Source organism: Homarus americanus, unplaced genomic scaffold (genome assembly GCF_018991925.1).
Source record: "Homarus americanus isolate GMGI-L3 unplaced genomic scaffold, GMGI_Hamer_2.0 scaffold57980, whole genome shotgun sequence".
NCBI classification, from domain to species: Eukaryota; Metazoa; Arthropoda; class Malacostraca; order Decapoda; family Nephropidae; genus Homarus; species Homarus americanus.
In genome coordinates this window covers 16,323,859-16,341,911 of record NW_024716703.1, presented here as the reverse complement: position 1 = coordinate 16,341,911, position 18,053 = coordinate 16,323,859, and the positions used below count along the sequence as shown (strand labels likewise).

General features: G+C 40.8%; 1 protein-coding gene across 1 annotated transcript in view; it reads left to right on the top strand.

The window, feature by feature from the left end:
- LOC121858391 (asparagine synthetase domain-containing protein 1-like) overlaps window positions 1–18,053 on the top strand; it is a 119,082-nt gene that overhangs the window by 22,960 nt on the left and 78,069 nt on the right. The window contains exons 2-3 of the mRNA XM_042354835.1: window positions 2,405–2,467; window positions 6,668–6,745. Coding sequence (XP_042210769.1) covers window positions 2,408–2,467; window positions 6,668–6,745 — 138 coding nt within the window. The 5' untranslated portion in view covers window positions 2,405–2,407. The remainder of the gene's footprint in view (window positions 1–2,404; window positions 2,468–6,667; window positions 6,746–18,053) is intronic.

Here is an 18,053-nt window from a genome sequence, read left to right as displayed (position 1 = left end):
TAAGAATGAGTAAGGCCCTCTCTTCTCGTCTCTATGACATTGATCCCTCCCTTGATAGGTCCCTTAAAGCAAAGAGAGCTATTGAAAATGTTATGTTGCCATATATAGAACTGCAGAGGGAAATGAGAAGCAAGAAAGCACAGACCACCATCACCAACTTCTTCAGTCGCCGAGTGCCTGCCATCGCAGAACCTGCCGGCATCCTGCAACAGGAGGCAGAAGCTGCCGACACCTCACAACAACAAGACGTAGAAGCTGCCGGCACCTCACAACAACAAGACGCAGTACCTGCCCACACCCCTCAAGAAGATGCAGACCTTGACTCATCATACTCATCTGACTGGTCAGGCTTTTAATAAGCCTCAATCATCACACTTGTATATACTGTACACTGTATTGTTTACTGTAAGGACCGATGTTCACTTCAATAAATGAAATCGTAAGTTTGCTAGTATTTTTGTCCACTTATTATATTATTATTTATACACTATTATTTAAGGTTATGTGTAAAGGAAACGCATTAATGCTTAAAGGTACATTTATTCAACATATGCTAATAATAGTTAGAAAAATTACGTAACCATCACGGTATCGACGGTTTCTTTATCGACTGCCGTTTACAGAACGTAACCCCCGTCGATAAAGAGGGAGTACTGTACAGTATATATATATATATATATATATATATATATATATATATATATATATATATATATATATATATATATATATATATATATATATATATATATATATATATATATATATATGCAAGTAAATCACTGTGGGTGCGCGTGTTCCAGGTATATGCTGATAACCACAAGGAAAGAAGAAATCACGAAGTTCCCAAGCGCTTTCGTGTAATTCACATCTTCAGTTGTGAGTACAGACTAAGGAGAAGTACATAACAAGGTATATATATAGAGGAGGGTGAGATCAAGTCCACAATGGTCAGGTATTAGGTAATGACTCTTGGTTAAGGTTGAATATCTTCATTCCCTTAGCTGCAGTCTTCTTCCCCCACTGTGTGTGTGACTTGATGTGCACATACATACTTTTCTGTAGATCGGATCGTTTTCAGTATTGGCTGATTGCTCTTTAGAAAGGTATAGAAGTCATTGCAAGATGTTTCTCGGAAGTTGTACTGTATTGTCAGAATGCCTTTCATTGTTTCAACACTCAATTTGTTCCTTTCCTTTCTCCATTGAATTTGCATCAGTGAAAAAACTTTCTACATTTGCATTGTGAGATGATATAGTAAAGAAGAATTGTGCAATTTTCAGCAATTCTGAGTGGCATTCAATGTTCTTTGATTTTTCAAAGTATCTGGTCCACTTTTTGTGAAATTCCGGACTTTTGAAGAATTTTAAAAATTACTTCCGGATGAAGATTTCGAGACCTAAATGGAGGACATGTCTGGGAAAATACATATGTATGGCAACCCTAGCTTTCTGGCCTCAGAAAATTGACCACGTTAATCCCCTGACCCAACCAAACAATATTATCCATTGACACAAGCCTGAGTTGGCCTCCTCCCTCCACCCCAGTTGATGCCCATAGCTGTTACCCTTTTCACCCTTTTCACATCATGTTTTTTTTTTCTTCTTTTTTTTTCTTTTCCTATTTTAACTGGGATTTCAATTCCAGTAGTCCATCAAGATGACCTGTGAAGTCTCTCAAGTTCACAATGAAAGTGAACCTATAAGTCTCCAGACACTATAATGTTGGATATACTTTTCTGAATTTCAGGCACAGTATCTTCAATAAGCCACGGGAAATTTATGGAAGTGTTCTAGGCCGGTTAACTGCTGATTCTGTCTAGGTTAATGAGGCCGGAACATTTATATTATATAGGGTTTATAGTAGCGAAACCCAATTGTCTGTTATCCATTTATTCAGGAACTATCTAAGGTACAGTTCCAAATGTAGATCACCGTAAATTATCACTGTAACTATGAGTGTTAAGGTCAGGACGGAGGCTATGTAAATAGACTTGCTAAATACGTCCGTTCGGTGTGAGGGATTGAGTGACTCTGCTCATGAGTAGGAACCCATCGAGGGAGAACTGAATATGTACGTCGTCCTCCCTCGACGGAAGACCGAACCATCCACGATGGCTCTCAATAACGTCTTCCTCTAGTCAAGGATATCAAACTACTGCCCGCTTTTGGTGACCAGAGAGCCGGCTACTTAATGCCTTAACTCAGCACAATATGACGCTGCTTCCCGTGGGCACACCTTATCACGTGCTCTGAACATGTCACCTCATAGCCAGTGGAAAGTTACAGGGGGTGATAAAGTATATAAATCAAATGTAATTAACCCATTTATATAATGCTTTTGCCTATTCGACAGGGGCTATCACAGAAGAGTATTACAACTGATCTTCTTGTTCTGGTTACAGAGAATGTGTGGCATCTGCTTCATTTGTGGTTTCTTAGTCCCTCCACTTCACTTGGAGAATCAGGTATGTAAAGTTGATGTTAATGCAGAACAGTATATAAATAATAATACAGCATACTGCAGCTACATAAATGCTGATATACGTTACACAAATAATAATGAACAGTGCTTTACTTCATATATCAAGTACAGTGGTGTACAGTACAGTATATAGTTGGAATCTGACTCATGAGTAATCTCTGTTATTTTAAATACAGTATATGAAGAATCATGCTTTGGCAACATCACATCTTTAATTTAAAACTATATCTTAATTTAATTTTCAAAAAGACTAAAGAATATATAACTGTCATAGACATAGGAAGAGGTGGTACTGAAGGTGCTGCAGTGCCCCATTATTTTGGGTACTGTATAAGGTGCTATACAGTACATTGCACCAGAGTATCTAAGACACCAGAATTAATATTCATCACCCCTGGTAAAATTTGATTCCCACACTACTGTCACAGTAATTGTATCTTTGAAATATCAGTAACCATTATATATTTACCAATTGGTGAAGTGTTAATTTTGCCAATGAATGGTCATTTGTTTGATTCCTGATGAATAGAGGATCGGGCTCCTACTTTGTAAAATACCCCTTACATTTGGATGCACTTACCAAGAGTAGAACAACCCTCCAAGGGACTATCTTCTGAAAGCTAAGAATCAGGAAACCAGTACCTGTCCTACCACCCAGCATTATTTTTTTTTAAAGAAATATAATGGTACTGTAGTTTGAAATACATTTGAATACACAGAATATTGAGAATGCTCTTTGAAAGTACTGTATGTATACTGTACAGCACTTGAATTATGTTTTCATAAAACGGGAAACGTGGTTTGAGAAACAAAAATTTAGCAGAATTTTGTATGTATAGAAAAAAAATATTGTTGTAGAAAGAATGGTATGGTAAGAAATGAATGTTGATTAGAGCAGTACAATGTACAGTGATCCCTCGGTTAACAAAATTTTGGTTAACGAATTACCTTCCATAAGATTCTTCACTTTGGTTAACGAAAAAATTTTGGTTAACGAATTCCTTATGAATTTTTCCCAACATGTTTTCTCCTGCTCACCAGTTGTAGTATTAGTCCGGCAATACAGTAATCGGTTTTAGGGCTTAAATTCATTACCATTTGTGTAAATATCAAGAATGTTGTACTATTCAATAATTTTCCAGGTCTTATATTAAAGTTTTTAGTCATTTTAACAATTATTTAACATAATTTAAGTACAGGTTGTACCTCTGTAGTCTGGCATTCTGTGGTCCGGAAACTCCCGTGGTCCAGAACGATTTTAGTTTGTCCAATAGGTAGATAGCTTTTTTTTTTTTTTTTTTTTTTTTTTTTTTACTTATCTGAATTATTATTATTACAGGAGTATTAAATTTTTGCCCCTCAGGCCCCAATGTGGGTCAGTGACCTATGCCCGGGTGGGCTAATCCCCTTAAAAAAAAAAAAAGCCGCGGGAAATTAAGGTTTGTTTACATCCGGCAGTTCGGCTGCTCTCTCTCTCTCTGCTTGTCTATACAGAGTACAACATTTAACCCTTCAATATATATGAGCAGTAAATAAGTGTTGCTTTCATATTCTTATGTAGAGTAATGACGATATGTTTTCACATGTGCGCACTTACATACGCGCAGTCTCACATTTTTTTTTACCATTAATGGTTAGCTACTTATATTGTTCCATTTATTAACATTAAATAACATTACAGGTACATCAAACAACCATATTATTTTTTTACATTAATTTTACTACAGCTAAAATCAGGGTCTTATTTTCTTCAGTTTTATATGTAGAACCAATCAGTCACTGATTTCGTAAGCTTTAACATAAACAATACCGGCAGCCGTCTCCTCTCCTCTAATATTCCACGTATTATTAATAAATTGTATTGTTAAGTTTGCACACACGTACATTAATTCAATAAAAACAAATTCAGAAACATTAATTAAAATATATATGAACAGTAAATAAGTGTTGCTTTCATATTCTTATGTAAAGTAATGACGATATGTTTTCACGTGTGCGCATGCGCACTTACATACGCGATCTCTCTTTTTTCTTTACCATTATCGTTAGCTACTTCTATTGTTCCATTTATTAACATTAAATAACATTACTTAAAACAACCATATTAATTTTACTACAGCTACAACCAAGGACTTATTTTCTTCAGTTTTATATGTAGAACCAGTCAGTCACTGGCTTTGTAATCAACGAAAACAATGCTGTGTCATTTCCTCGTGTGTTTTAATAATCTACGTATTATTAATGAATTGTATTGCTCATTTTGCACACAAACATTAATTCTTTAAAAAAGACATTCAGTAATAAACAATAATGAATTTTTTGTACATAAGAGAAATGACGCTGTTTACACGATTATGCACGACGTCTGCACGTTGGCGGGCCGTTCAAACCCGTCGAAATTCAAGTTTCCGCCGTCAAAATTTTTATTTATTTATTTTTTTGTGTTCCAATAAAATACGTTAAGAATTAAAAACTCGCGAAATTTGAGAAGCTACTATACGACATTTAACCCTTCAATATGTCTTGAAAGAGACCATGATGCAGAGAAAGTGGTGCTAGTGCTTCCAAGCATAAGCACAAGTCACTATCTATCCAGGAAAAGGGTGAATTTCCATGGTCCGGCAATTTCCATGGTCCGGCACCGGTCAGGTCCCGAGGTTGCCGGACTAGAGAGGTACAACCTGTACTAGTTTTTAGTGCTCTAAACAGCCACTCAACACACCCAAAATGGCGTCAGTGTGTGTCCCTGCTCATTGGAGGAAGCTTCTTGCTTGAGATTCTCTTGAACATAAACTATTTTTACGTTTTTACAGTACAATTAATGGTCATTCTGAAGATTATTTTACATATTGAGAATATGTAATGCAGTTCAGTGTTGATTTAAAGAAAATAATCTTGAATTACACCAAGTGAACTAAAATTTTATGGGTGAAATGGCACCATGGGGTGACTTCTCTTCCACCCCAATGCCTTCTTTTCTCCCTTCTCCTCCACCCTCACTTCTAATTCCCATCATCATGATCATCAACCAGGAGCCTTCTACATGCACACCTCAAAGTAAGTGTACTTTACTGCATTTATTTTTAGTTTGTATGTAATTTTCGGTGAGCTGGAACCAATTACCCAAAATCCCATTGAAACAGTGGTTTCGGAGTTACGTAATTTTCGGTTAACGAACGACCTTCTGGAACGAATTGTGTTCGTTAACCGAGGGACCACCGTATAGTAATGTGGATATATTTAGTAGGTACAGAATTTTTAAATATTTCAAGTGATTGGTGCTTAAGAGAGTAGATCAACTAATAATATGAAATCAAGTTGAGTTTTGTTTTTCAGGTGGGGATGCTTGGCCAGTAACAGGACAACAAAGTTGAAGTACTGGGATCTATAGGGCGATAGAGAGCGTATGACAGAAGGATGTTTGTAGGAAAACTGAAAGGTTAGGAACAAGTAAAGGATAGGGTGGTGGAAAGTTTGTGAGAGATTATTGCCATGATAGAGGCATGTTAAGTTGTAGCATAATGGTGATGCTTGAAGCATGAGACTGCAGTACAGTGGTCCCTCAGTTAACGAACACAAGTCATTCCAGAAGGTCGTTCGTTAACCGAAACCATCGTTTCAGTGGGATTTTGGGTAATTGGTTCCAGCTCACCGAAAATTACATACAAACTAAAAATAAATGCAGTAAAGTACACTTACTTTGAGGTGTGCATGTAGAAGGCTCCTGGTTCATGAAGATAGGAATTAGAGTGGGGGTGGAGGAGAAGGGAGAAGAGAAGGCATTGGGGTGGAAGAGAAGTCACCCCATGCCGCCATTTCACCCATAAAATTTTAGTTCACTTGGTGTAATAGTACAACCTTCTTGATATTTATGCAAATGGTAACAAATTTAAGCTCTAAAACTGATTACTGTATTGGCAGACTTATAATCCAGCTGGTGAGCAGGCGAAAACATGTTGGGAAAAATTTGTAAGGATTTCGTTAACCGAAATTTTTTTGTTAACCGAAGTGAAGAATCTTATGGAAGGTAATTCGTTAACCGAAATTAAGTTAACCGAGGCATTCGTTAATGGAGGGATCACTGTATACTGTATGGAGAGAAATGGAAATACAGAATATGTATTTATTTGTGTTGATATTTCTTTTAGGTACTGTAATTATCGTCAGTTGTCTTATTTTTTAGATTCGTTCATATTACACTCTTCTTAACCATCGAGGACCTGATGCACATGAGAAGAAGACACTTTCTGTTAATGATGAGGTAAGTTTTATATGTATTTTACATAGTAGAGACAACTGGGATGAACTAATGTCATTGAATGAGGTAGTCTTTGATGCTCGAATCCCAAATACTGTACCGCATATCTTTGTGGGAAAGGGTGTCCAAGAGTGGAAAAAGTATTGCTGTATACTTGTTACATTAGATTTTGATGAAATTTGAGCATTTTGATATAGAATTCTCATGTAATGACAATAATAATAATAATTACAGTGGTCCCTCGGTTAACGAACACAATTCATTCCAGAATGTCGTTTGTTAACCGAATCCATTGTTTCAATGGGATATTGGGTAATTGGTTCCAGCTCACCGAAAAGTACATACAAAGTAAAAAGAAAATGCAGTAAAGTACACTTACTTTGAGGTGTGTATGTAGAAGGTTCCTGGTTGATGATGATGATGGGAATTAGAAGTGGGGGTGGAGGAGAAGGGAGAAGAGAAGGAAGTGGGAATGGAGGTGTTTGCTACCGCCAAGCGTGGCATCGCCACGCGGAGTCAGTCCATTGTTTACATCCAGTGTGCGCGCATGTTTCTTGCCCCAGCAGTTGGATTTAACTTTTACAAACATGTAGTAAGTACAGTACAGTGCATTACCCTTATTCAAGATGACTGGAAAGAGGCCATCAAGGGGAAGTGACCACAGTACGGTAATGCAAAAAGAAGCCGCAAAGGCATTACATTGCTACTTCAACAGTGGGAACAATCCATGATAATAAGGACAAAATTAGGTCAAGTGCTCAAGCTGCTACTCCATTAACTGCTCGAACCTTGTATTTTCATAGAAGTGATGTGATGCTAAATATGGAACGACTCCTGAGTGTCTGGATTGAAGATCAGACTAAATGCAATGTGCCACTAAACACTATGGTTATTCAACAGAAAGCCATAAGTTTATACAGGTTGTACCTCTCTAGTCCGGCATTCTGTGGTCCGGAAACTCCCGTGGTCCGGAATGATTTTAGTTTGTCCACTAGGTAGATAGTCAGCTTTTTTTCTTTTTTTTTTTTTATTACTTATCTGAATTATTATTATTATTACAGGAGTATTAAATTTTTACTCCTCAGGCCCCAATGTGGGTCAGTGACCTATGCCCGGGTGGGCTAATCCCTGTAAAGAAAAAAACAAAGCTGCAGGAAATTAAGGTTTGTTTACATCCGGCAGTTCGGCTGCTCTCTCTCTCTCTCTCTCTCTCTCTCTCTCTCTCTCTCTCTCTCTCTCTCTCTCTCTCTCTCTCTCTCTCTCTCTCTCTCTCTCTCTCTCTCTCTCTCTCTCTCTCTCTCTCTCTCTCTCTCTCTCTCTCTCTCTCTCTCTCTCTCTCTCTCTCTCTCTCTCTCTCTCTCCTCTCTCTCTCTCTCTCTCTCTCTCTCTCTCTCTCTCTCTCTCTCTCTCTCTCTCTCTCTCTCTCTCTCTCTCTCTCTCTCTCTCTCTCTCTCTCTCTCTCTCTCTCTCTCTCTCTCTCTCTCTCTCTCTCTCTCTCTCTCTCTCTCTCTCTCTCTCTCTCTCTCTCTCTCTCTCTCTCTCTCTCTCTCTCTCTCTCTCTCTCTCTCTCTCTCTCTCTCTCTCTCTCTCTCTCTCCTCTCTCTCTCCCTCTCTCTCTCTCTCTCTCTCTCTCTCTCTCTCTCTCTCTCTCTCTCTCTCTCTCTCTCTCTCTCTCTCTCTCTCTCTCTCTCTCTCTCTCTCTCTCTCTCTCTCTCTCTCTCTCTCTCTCTCTCTCTCTCTCTCTCTCTCTCTCTCTCTCCTCTCTCTCTCTCTCTCTCTCTCTCTCTCTCCTCTCTCTCTCTCTCTCTCTCTCTCTCTCTCTCTCTCTCTCTCTCTCTCTCTCTCTCTCTCTCTCTCTCTCTCTCTCTCTCTCTCTCTCTCTCTCTCTCTCTCTCTCTCTCTCTCTCTCTCTCTCTCTCTCTCTCTCTCTCTCTCTCTCTCTCTCTCTCTCTCTCTCTCTCTCTCTCTCTCTCTCTCTCTCTCTCTCTCTCTCTCTCTCTCTCTCTCTCTCTCTCTCTCTCTCTCTCTCTCTCTCTCTCTCTCTCTCTCTCTCTCTCTCTCTCTCTCTCTCTCTCTCTCTCTCTCTCTCTCCTCTCTCTCTCTCTCTCTCTCTCTCTCTCTCCTCTCTCTCTCTCTCTCTCTCTCTCTCTCTCTCTCTCTCTCTCTCTCTCTCTCTCTCTCTCTCTCCTCCTCTCTCTCTCTCTCTCTCTCTCTCTCTCTCTCTCTCTCTCTCTCTCTCTCTCTCTCTCTCTCTCTCTCTCTCTCTCTCTCTCTCTCTCTCTCTCCTCTCTCTCTCTCTCTCTCTCTCTCTCTCTCTCTCTCTCTCTCTCTCTCTCTCTCTCTCTCTCTCTCTCTCTCTCTCTCTCTCTCTCTCTCTCTCTCTCTCTCTCTCTCTCTCTCTCTCTCTCTCTCTCTCTCTCTCTCTCTCTCTCTCTCTCTCTCTCTCTCTCTCTCTCTCTCTCTCTCTCTCTCTCTCTCTCTCTCTCTCTCTCTCTCTCTCTCTCTCTCTCTCTCTCTCTCTCTCTCTCTCTCTCTCTCTCTCTCTCTCTCTCTCTCTCTCTCTCTCCTCTCTCTCTCTCTCTCTCTCTCTCTCTCTCTCTCTCTCTCTCTCTCTCTCTCTCTCTCTCTCTCTCTCTCTCTCTCTCTCTCTCTCTCTGCGCTTGACTATACAGAGTACAACATTTAACCCTTCAATACAGTGATCCCTCGGTTAACGAGATTTCGGTTAACGATTTACCTTCCATAATATTCTTAACTTCGGTTAACGAACAATCCCTCGTTTAACGAGTTTTTTACGAGCCGACTTCAACATGTTTTCGCTTGCATTTGGCGGTCCACCAGCTGTAGTATTAGTCCGCCAATACAGTAATCGGTTTTAGGGCTTAAATTCCTTACTATTTTAGTAAATATCAAGAAGTTTATACCATTCAATAATTTTAAAAGTTTAATACGTATTAACTTTTTTTAGTCATTTTAACAATTATTGAACATAATTGAAGGTAAAGAAACTAGTTTCTGGCGTGCCATCCAGCCTGTTAACACACCAGACAGGCGTTAGTCTCTCTCTGTTTTCAGTGGAGGTAACATCTTGCTTGAGACTCTCTTCAACTAAATGCTTTTTTTCTGTGTTTCCAAGCAAATTATTGGTCATTTTGAAATTTATTTTACATATTGACAATATATAATGCACTGCAGTGTTGATTTAAAGAAAATAATCTTGAATTACACCAAGAGAACTAAAATTTTATGGGTGAAATGGTGCCATGGGGTGACTTCTCTTCCACCCCAATGCCTTCTCTTCTCCCATCTCCTCCACCCCCATTCTAATTCCCATCATCATCATCCAGGAGCCTTCTACATTCACACCTCAAAGTAAGTGTACTTTTCTACCTTTTTTGTTGAATTTAGGCAATTTTCGGTGAGCTGGAACCAATTACCCAAAATCCCATTGAAACAATGGTTTCGGTTAACGAGTTTTTCGGTTAATGGGCAACCTGCTGGAACGGATTGTGCTCGTTAACCGAGGGACCACTGTATATCTGAGCAGTAAATAAGTGTTGCTTTCATTTTCTTATGTAGAGTAATGAGGATATGTTTTCACATGTGCGCACTTACATACGACTAGTCTCACTTTTTTTTTTACCATTAATGGTTAGCTACTTATATTGTTCCATTAATTAACATTAAATAACATTACAGGTACTTCAAACAACCATATTAATTTTTTTACATTAATTTTACTACAGCTACAATCAGGGTCTTATTTTCTTCAGTATTATATGTAGAACCAATCAGTCACTGGTTTTGTAAGCTTTAACAAAAACAATGCCGGCAACCGTCTCGTCTCTTCGTGTGTTTTAATATTCCACATATTATTAATAAATTGTATTGTTAATTTTGCACACACAAAGATTAATTCAATAAAAACAAATTCAGAAACATTAATTAAAATATATATGAACAGTAAATAAGTGTTGCTTTCATATTCTTATGTAAAGTAATGACGATATGTTTTCACGTGTTCGCATGCCCACTTACATACACGATCTCTCTTTTTTTTGTTTACCATTATCGTTAGCTACTTCAATTGTTCCTTTTATTAACATTAAATAACATTACTTAAAACAACCATATTAATTTTACTACAGCTATAACCAGGGTCTTGTTTTCTTCAGTTTTATATGTAGAACCAGTCAGTCACTGGTTTTGTAATCAACGAAAACAATGCTGTCTCATTTCCTCGTGTTTTAATATTCTATGTATTATTAATGAATTGTATTGCTCATTTTGCACACACAAACATTAATTCAATCAAAAAGACTTTCAGTAATAAACAATAATGAATCTTTGTACATAAGAGAAATGACGCTGTTTACACGATTGTGCACGTCATCTTAACGTTGGTGGGCCGTTCAAACCCATGGAAATTCGCGTTTCCGCCGTCAAAATTTTTAAATGTGTTTTTTTTTGTGTGTGTGTTCAAATAGAAAACGTCGAATTAAAAACTCGCAAAATTTGAGAAGCTACTGTACGACATTTAACCCTTCAATATGTCTTCAAAGAGACCATGAAGCAGAGAAAGTGGTGCTAGTGCTTCCAAGCGTAAGCACAAGTCACTATCTATCCAGGAAAAAGGTGAATTTCCATGGTCCGGAAATTTTCATGGTCCGGCACCGGTCAGGTCCTGAGGTTGCCGGACTAGAGAGGTACAACCTGTATAATGATTTGCAGGAAGAGGAATGTGCATCTTCTGAGGTTAAACCTTTTCTGGCTAGTAAAGGCTGGTTTGAAAGGTTTAAGAAGCGCCTTAATTTACACAACATAAAAATGAGCGGTGAAGCTGCCAGTGCTGATACAGATTCTGCTAATAAATATCCTGCTGAGCTGAAGAAAATTATTGATGAAGGAGGTTACACACCAGAACAAGTGTACAATGTTGATGAAACTGGGCTTTCCTGGAAGCGCATGCCTGCTAGAACTTTTATTTCCACTGAAGAAAAATCAGCACCAGGCTTTAAAGCATCCAAAGATCGTTTAACACTTCTTCTGGGAGGAACTGCTTCAGGTGACATGAAATTAAAGCCCCTACTTGTGTATCACTCAGAAAATCCAAGGGCTCTCAAGGGCTATGCCAAGTCTAATCTACCTGTGATTTGGCGTTCCAATAAGAAGGCTTGGATGACTATTGGATGACTATGACCTTTTTCCAAGACTGGTTCACTAACTATTTTTGCCCTGCTGTAGAAAGATATAATGCCAGGTGTAACATTGCTCCTCTTAGACAATGCATCAAGCCACCCAGTAAATTTAAATGATCTTTCTGATAATGTGAGAGTGGAGTACATCCCCAAGAACACAACTTCCTTGCTCCAGCCTATGACTCAAGGTGTGATAGCTAACTTTAAGGCATATTATCTTAGGAAAACTTTTTTGCAGCTCATAAAAGTAATTGATGGGGAGGATAAACCTACAAATAGGGACTTCTAGAAAAAGTTTAACATCTTGGATGCTGTGGATAATATAGCCGAGTCATGGGATGAAGTGAAAACCAGAGTGTGTCCATGAATTTCACGGTTTTTCACAAGCTGAAAGTCTACAGCAAGTTCAACAAGACATTTTGACACTTGCAAATAATGTAGGCTTTGAAGAAGTCATAGAAAATGATGTGGTTGAGTTGCTAGAGTCCCATAGAGAAGATTTGACTAATGAAGATCTGATGATACTGGAACAAGAGCGAGCTGCAGGACGAGAAGAGGATATAGAATCTCCACCCACCCCACTTCAGTTGACAACAAAGGATATGTCTAAAGCATTTGCACTAATACAGGAAGGTCTGCAAATCTTTGCTGATAACGACCCCAACCGTGAAAGGAACATAAAGATTGCAAGAGCAGTTAACAATGCTCTCAGTTCCTACACTGAGCTGTACAAGGAGAAGGTGCGCCGTAAACGTCAAACAACTTTGGATGAGTTATTCATCCTCAGAGAAAAGCTGAAAGCAGATGATGATTTACAGGGCAGGGCAGAAGAGAGTATTGCCTCTCCCTCTCCCTCCAAATAACTTCCTTTGCACCACCAATCCTCACGCAGCAGTCAACATCTTTTGTGGTAAGTACAGTACAATATTTTTATTTATTCCAACTGTATTTCTCTTCATATTACATGTATATCATGAATTATTTAATGTACAGTAAACCCTCGCTTTACGCGGTTTCACTTTATGCGTTTCCACGTTTACGCGGTACCCTGCCGAACACGGAATGCTCACTTTACGCGGTGTGAGTACACTTTTACGCGGAGAGTGGCTGGCGGTCCTCTCGCGCCGCGCCATTTTTGGATCAAAACCTCCCGCCATCTTTCCCGCCCTCACCCGCCATCCCGCCATGTTGGGTAGGCGGCGCGAGTAGGTTACTCAGTGTATGTCTTTGTTGCGTTATCGGTGACGTCATATGACGTATCGGACTGTGCTTGGGCCAAGCATCCTTACCTCCCTCCCCGCTAGCTGTGATTGGTTTAATGTACTATGACGTGCCCCGCCACGGGAGCGTTCAAGCCCCTTGACCTACCCGCGTCAGTTACACCCCTCCCGGCTACACCGTGTATATCGGTATCCATTGTTCCATAAGAATGGCTTCCACCGGACCACCACCACCACCACAAAGAAACTTTGCATTACCTGGACCCAGCCGCCCTAAGCCAAAGAAGATACGACGTTCCTTAAGCTACGAAATTAAGTACAAGATCATACAAGAGTTGGAGAAAGGAACAAGACAGGTTGATCTCGCGCGCCAACTTGGTGTTAACGAATCAACTATCAGGACAATTAAGAAGGATGCAGCCAAGATAAAGGAGCACATGAACATCACAAAATCTACAGGTGCTTCTATGATCAAGTACTGCCACAACCAGGTGCTTCTCAAGACGGAAAAATTACTTGTGAGCTACTTGGCTCGTCAGGCGCGACGGAACATGGCGGTGGACAAACGCTCAGTTAAGGAGTACGCCTGTGAACTGTATGCTGCAGTGTCACGTAAGATGGGAATTGCAGAGCCCAAACCCTTTAATGCTTCCTCTGGGTGGTTGCAGAGGTTTAAGAAGAGGAACAAGATCACCAATATTAACATTGGTGGTGAAGAAGCTAGTGCTGTCCGTGTTGCGGCTAGGGAATTTCCTCCGTTTTTTCGTGAGATTATGGAGGATGGACAATACACCGACGACCAGGTGTTTAACATGGACGAATCTGGTCTTTTTTGGAAAAAGCTACCTTCCAAGACCTTCGTTGTGAAGAATGCCAGCAAGAATCGGGGCCGGAAGTTGCAGAAGGAGCGCATCACCGTCCTGTTTACCACCAATGCCTCCGGTACCTGTAAGCTCAAGTTATCGGTGATCCACACAGCACGCAAGCCGCACACCTACAAGAGAATGGACATGACCAAGCTAAATGTCCACTGGCTGACCGCACGTAAGGCGTGGATGTTCTCCACTCTGTCCCTCTCCTGGTTTGATGACTGTTTCGTTCCTGACGTTAAGAAATTCTGTGAGCAACACAATGTTCCATTCAAGATTTTGTTGCTGCTTGCCAACGCACCAGGACATTCGCCCCTACTGTTAGATCATCACCCCAACGTAAAAGTGGTCTTCCTTCCTCCCAACACTACGTCTATAATACAGCCCATGGACCAAGAATTGATCTGTAATGTGAAAGCTGCATTCTCTGCCAAGAAATTTTAGATCCTGAACGAATACACCAACACCAAGGAAGAGTTGCGTAACCTGAGTGATACCGATAGCAAGAGCGAAGACGATGAGGAACAACAGTTGGCAGAGCTGTGGGGTTATGAGATATTTGTGTTCACACTCAGGATGGAATGGAGAAAGGAAACTCACAATGCGCTCTCTATATACATGTTGTATTGGATGTACAATGCAGCTTGGTGCTGGGAAGGCAGCTTGGTTACAAGCGTGATGTAGAGAGAGCTGGTTGGTGAGGACGCTCAGAGAAGGACAGCTTGTGGGTCGCCATGCTCGCCGGCGGGAGAGAGGACCGCCAGTCAGGCGGAGGAGGAGAAGGGGCCGCCAGGCATCGGTGGAGGAGGTGTGGTGTTGCTGGCTGGTTGGTGTAGGTAGAAAGAGGACAGGTCACCACGAGGTCAGGTCTTAAATAGCGAGGGTTGGCGTGGCTTAGTAGTTGACCCCCGCCCCGTGGTATATGGCGGCGCTGGTTGACCTAGACCACGAGGCATACACTGGGGAATTGGTGGGGTCGGCTACTCAGCGACAAACAGCATTTGTAGGGGAGAAATCCACTACAATACTCCCCCTTCCCTCCAGGCTGTGTAGGAGACTTGTTGTCTGCAGAGTTGCTTAGCACATGTGAGGCAGAACGGGCGGTGCATGCCTCATGTGAGACAACGGCGATGGCGTGGATGAACCGGTCGCTGGATACAACTGTCTATATGCACACTATCTGTGGGAGAAGAGAGGGAGAAAAAGGGTGTGTGGAGGCGATGAATGTTGTGCTTCCCTCACGGCAGGTACAGAGTCGTCAGATGCGCCTGCTGGGGTGTGTGGGCCTGGGTCAGGAGCAGGGGCTGCGTCAGCAGAAGCGGATGAGGGCTCGTGACAGCAGCTGGGTCCACGACAGCAGCAGGGTACAGGACATTAGCAGGGAGTACCTGAGGGAGAAAAGTGGGGTGTGTGGGTCCGCACTCAGGAACAGAGGCCGCGGCAGGGGTTACTGCTGGGCCGGGATCGGCGTCTGAGGCAGGACGGGTGTGCTGGGGTCGGTAGGACGTAGTGCTTGGGGCAGGAAGAGGAGCTGGTGTCTGCTTAGAGTAGCAGAGCTGCTCTAGGGTGTCTATCCTGCGGTGTAGAGACAGTAGTTGTAGAGCCGATGAGAGCTGCTTCTGTGTGGATAATCCAGTCTTCCATGTTGCTTGAAGACTGGGAGCGTGATCAGTTTCTCCTCCATCCTGTGTGAGTGCGAATCTCCGGGAGTCACCATTTGTGGGGTATGAGATGTTTGGTTCACACTCAGGATGGGATGGAGAAAGGAAACTCACAATGTGCTCTCTATATACATGTTGTATTGGATGTACAATGCAGCTTGGTGCTGGGAAGGCAGCATGGTTACAAGCGTGATGTAGAGAGAGCTGGTTGGTGAGGACGCTCAGAGAAGGACAGCTTGTGGGTCGCCATGCTCGCCGGCGGGAGAGAGGACCGCCAGGCAGGCGGAGGGGGAGCGAGGGCCGCCAGGCAGCGGCGGAGGAGAAGGAGGTGTTGCTGGCTGGTTGGTGGAGGTAGAAAGAGGCAGGTCACCACGAGGTCAGGTCTTAAATAGCGGTGGCGTGGCATAGCTGTTGACTCGCTCCGTGGTGTCGTGGCTGGTTGACCCTGGAGCCACGAGGAGGCATACACTGAGGTGGTGGGGTCGGCTGAGGCAGCGACAAACAGCGTTTGTGAGAGAATTCACTACATAGCGATCAGCTGATGAGAAGATGGGGGGGGGCTGGATAGGTGAGGTGATATGTCTGACAGTTGATGACTTTGTCTAGTGCTTATTTATTTATCAGCCCTTAAGATTTTTTCTCTTATAAAATGTCACTGAACTGACATGTTCTAATTAATTTTATTACAAAGGGCTAAAAATTTTATATCTTGTGCAAAATATATGAAGTTTATATTCAAATCATTCGCTGTCTTGCAAAGATTCTAGCAATGCAAATTATATTCTCCTAACTTTAGTCTGTGATTTATATAAGATAAAAACTGTAAGCCTATAACCACCCAACCCTGGCTGGGAAGATTGGAGGGGTGGAGGGAGGTGACAGTGACACGTTTGACAGTTGGGACGGAAGGTCTAGTGAAGTGCAGTATTTATTTGATTATTAATGTCCTTTAGATTGAGTTTTTGTTTTTTGTTTATAAAATGTCACAGAAGTGATTGGGGAGAATATAATTTACATTGCTGGAATTCTTCTAAGATAGTGATTAATTTGAATATAAACAAGCTATAGTTTGCATGAGACATACAAATTTTAGTTTTAATTTGGAAACGTATTACAAATGGCTAAAAATTTTATCTCTTGTGCAAAATATGTGACGTTTATATTCAAATTATTCGCTGTCTTGCAAGGATTCCAGCAATACAAATTATATTCTCAGAACTTTAATCTGTGATATTATATAAGATAAAAACTGTAAGCCTAAAACCACCAAACCCTTGCTGGGGAGAGGGGGGAAGGGGAGGTGACATGTTTTACAGTTGCGCTGAAGGTCTAGTGAAGTATTTATTTGTTTATTTATGTCCTTTAGATTGAGTTTTTGCTTTTTGCTTATAAAATGTTACAGAAGTGACCGGGGAGAATATAATTTACATTGCTGGAATTCTTATATCCGGTAGTGATTAATTTGAATATAATCAAGCTATAGTTTGCACTAGACAAAAAATTTAGTAACCATTATTTTGAGTACATGTACAGTACAGCTTTACCCTTAGGACAGTGTAGCGTGCCCAGAGAAACATTAGGCGCGGATTTTAAAATATGATGCACCAGATTGACTTGTGCAAAATAGGAAATATTTGCTTTAAATTAAAACATTGTCATTAATTGTGGGTGTCGCTTTAAATCAATAATCTTAAATTGAATCGCTTTAAATCAACGTTCTACTGTAGATGATTTACTGTACAGTATATGAATAAATCAGACTTTCTTACCAAAAAATCAGGGATCGAATTATACAGAAGATAGGTTTATACCCGAGTATGTACAATAATCATTTGCCTGTCAAGTGACTAATTGTAAGGTTATTTGCCCAGCCACTGATGCCAGGACTACCTTGGGTCCAAATTCACAAGTTTGATGAGCTATACACAGTGGTCCCTCGGTTAACGAACGCTTCGGTTAACGAAATTTCGGTTAACAAACTGCCTCCCATAAGATTCTTAAATTCGGTTAACGAACAAAAATTCGGTTAACGAATTTCTTACGAACCGACCTCAACATGTTTTCGCTTGCACTGGTCGGTCAACCAGCTTTAGTATTAGTCCGCCAATACATTAATCGGTTCTAGGGCTTAAATTCCTTACTATTTTCGTAAATATCAAGAAGTTTATACTATTCAATAATTTTAAAAGTTTAATATTAACTTTTTTAGTCATTTTAACAATAATTGAACATAATTGAAGGTAAAGAAACTAGTTTCTGGCGTGCCATCCAGCCTGTTAACACACCAGACAGGCGTTAGTCTCTCTCTGTTTTCAGTGGAGGTAACATCTTGCTTGAGACTCTCTTCAACTAAATGCTTTTTT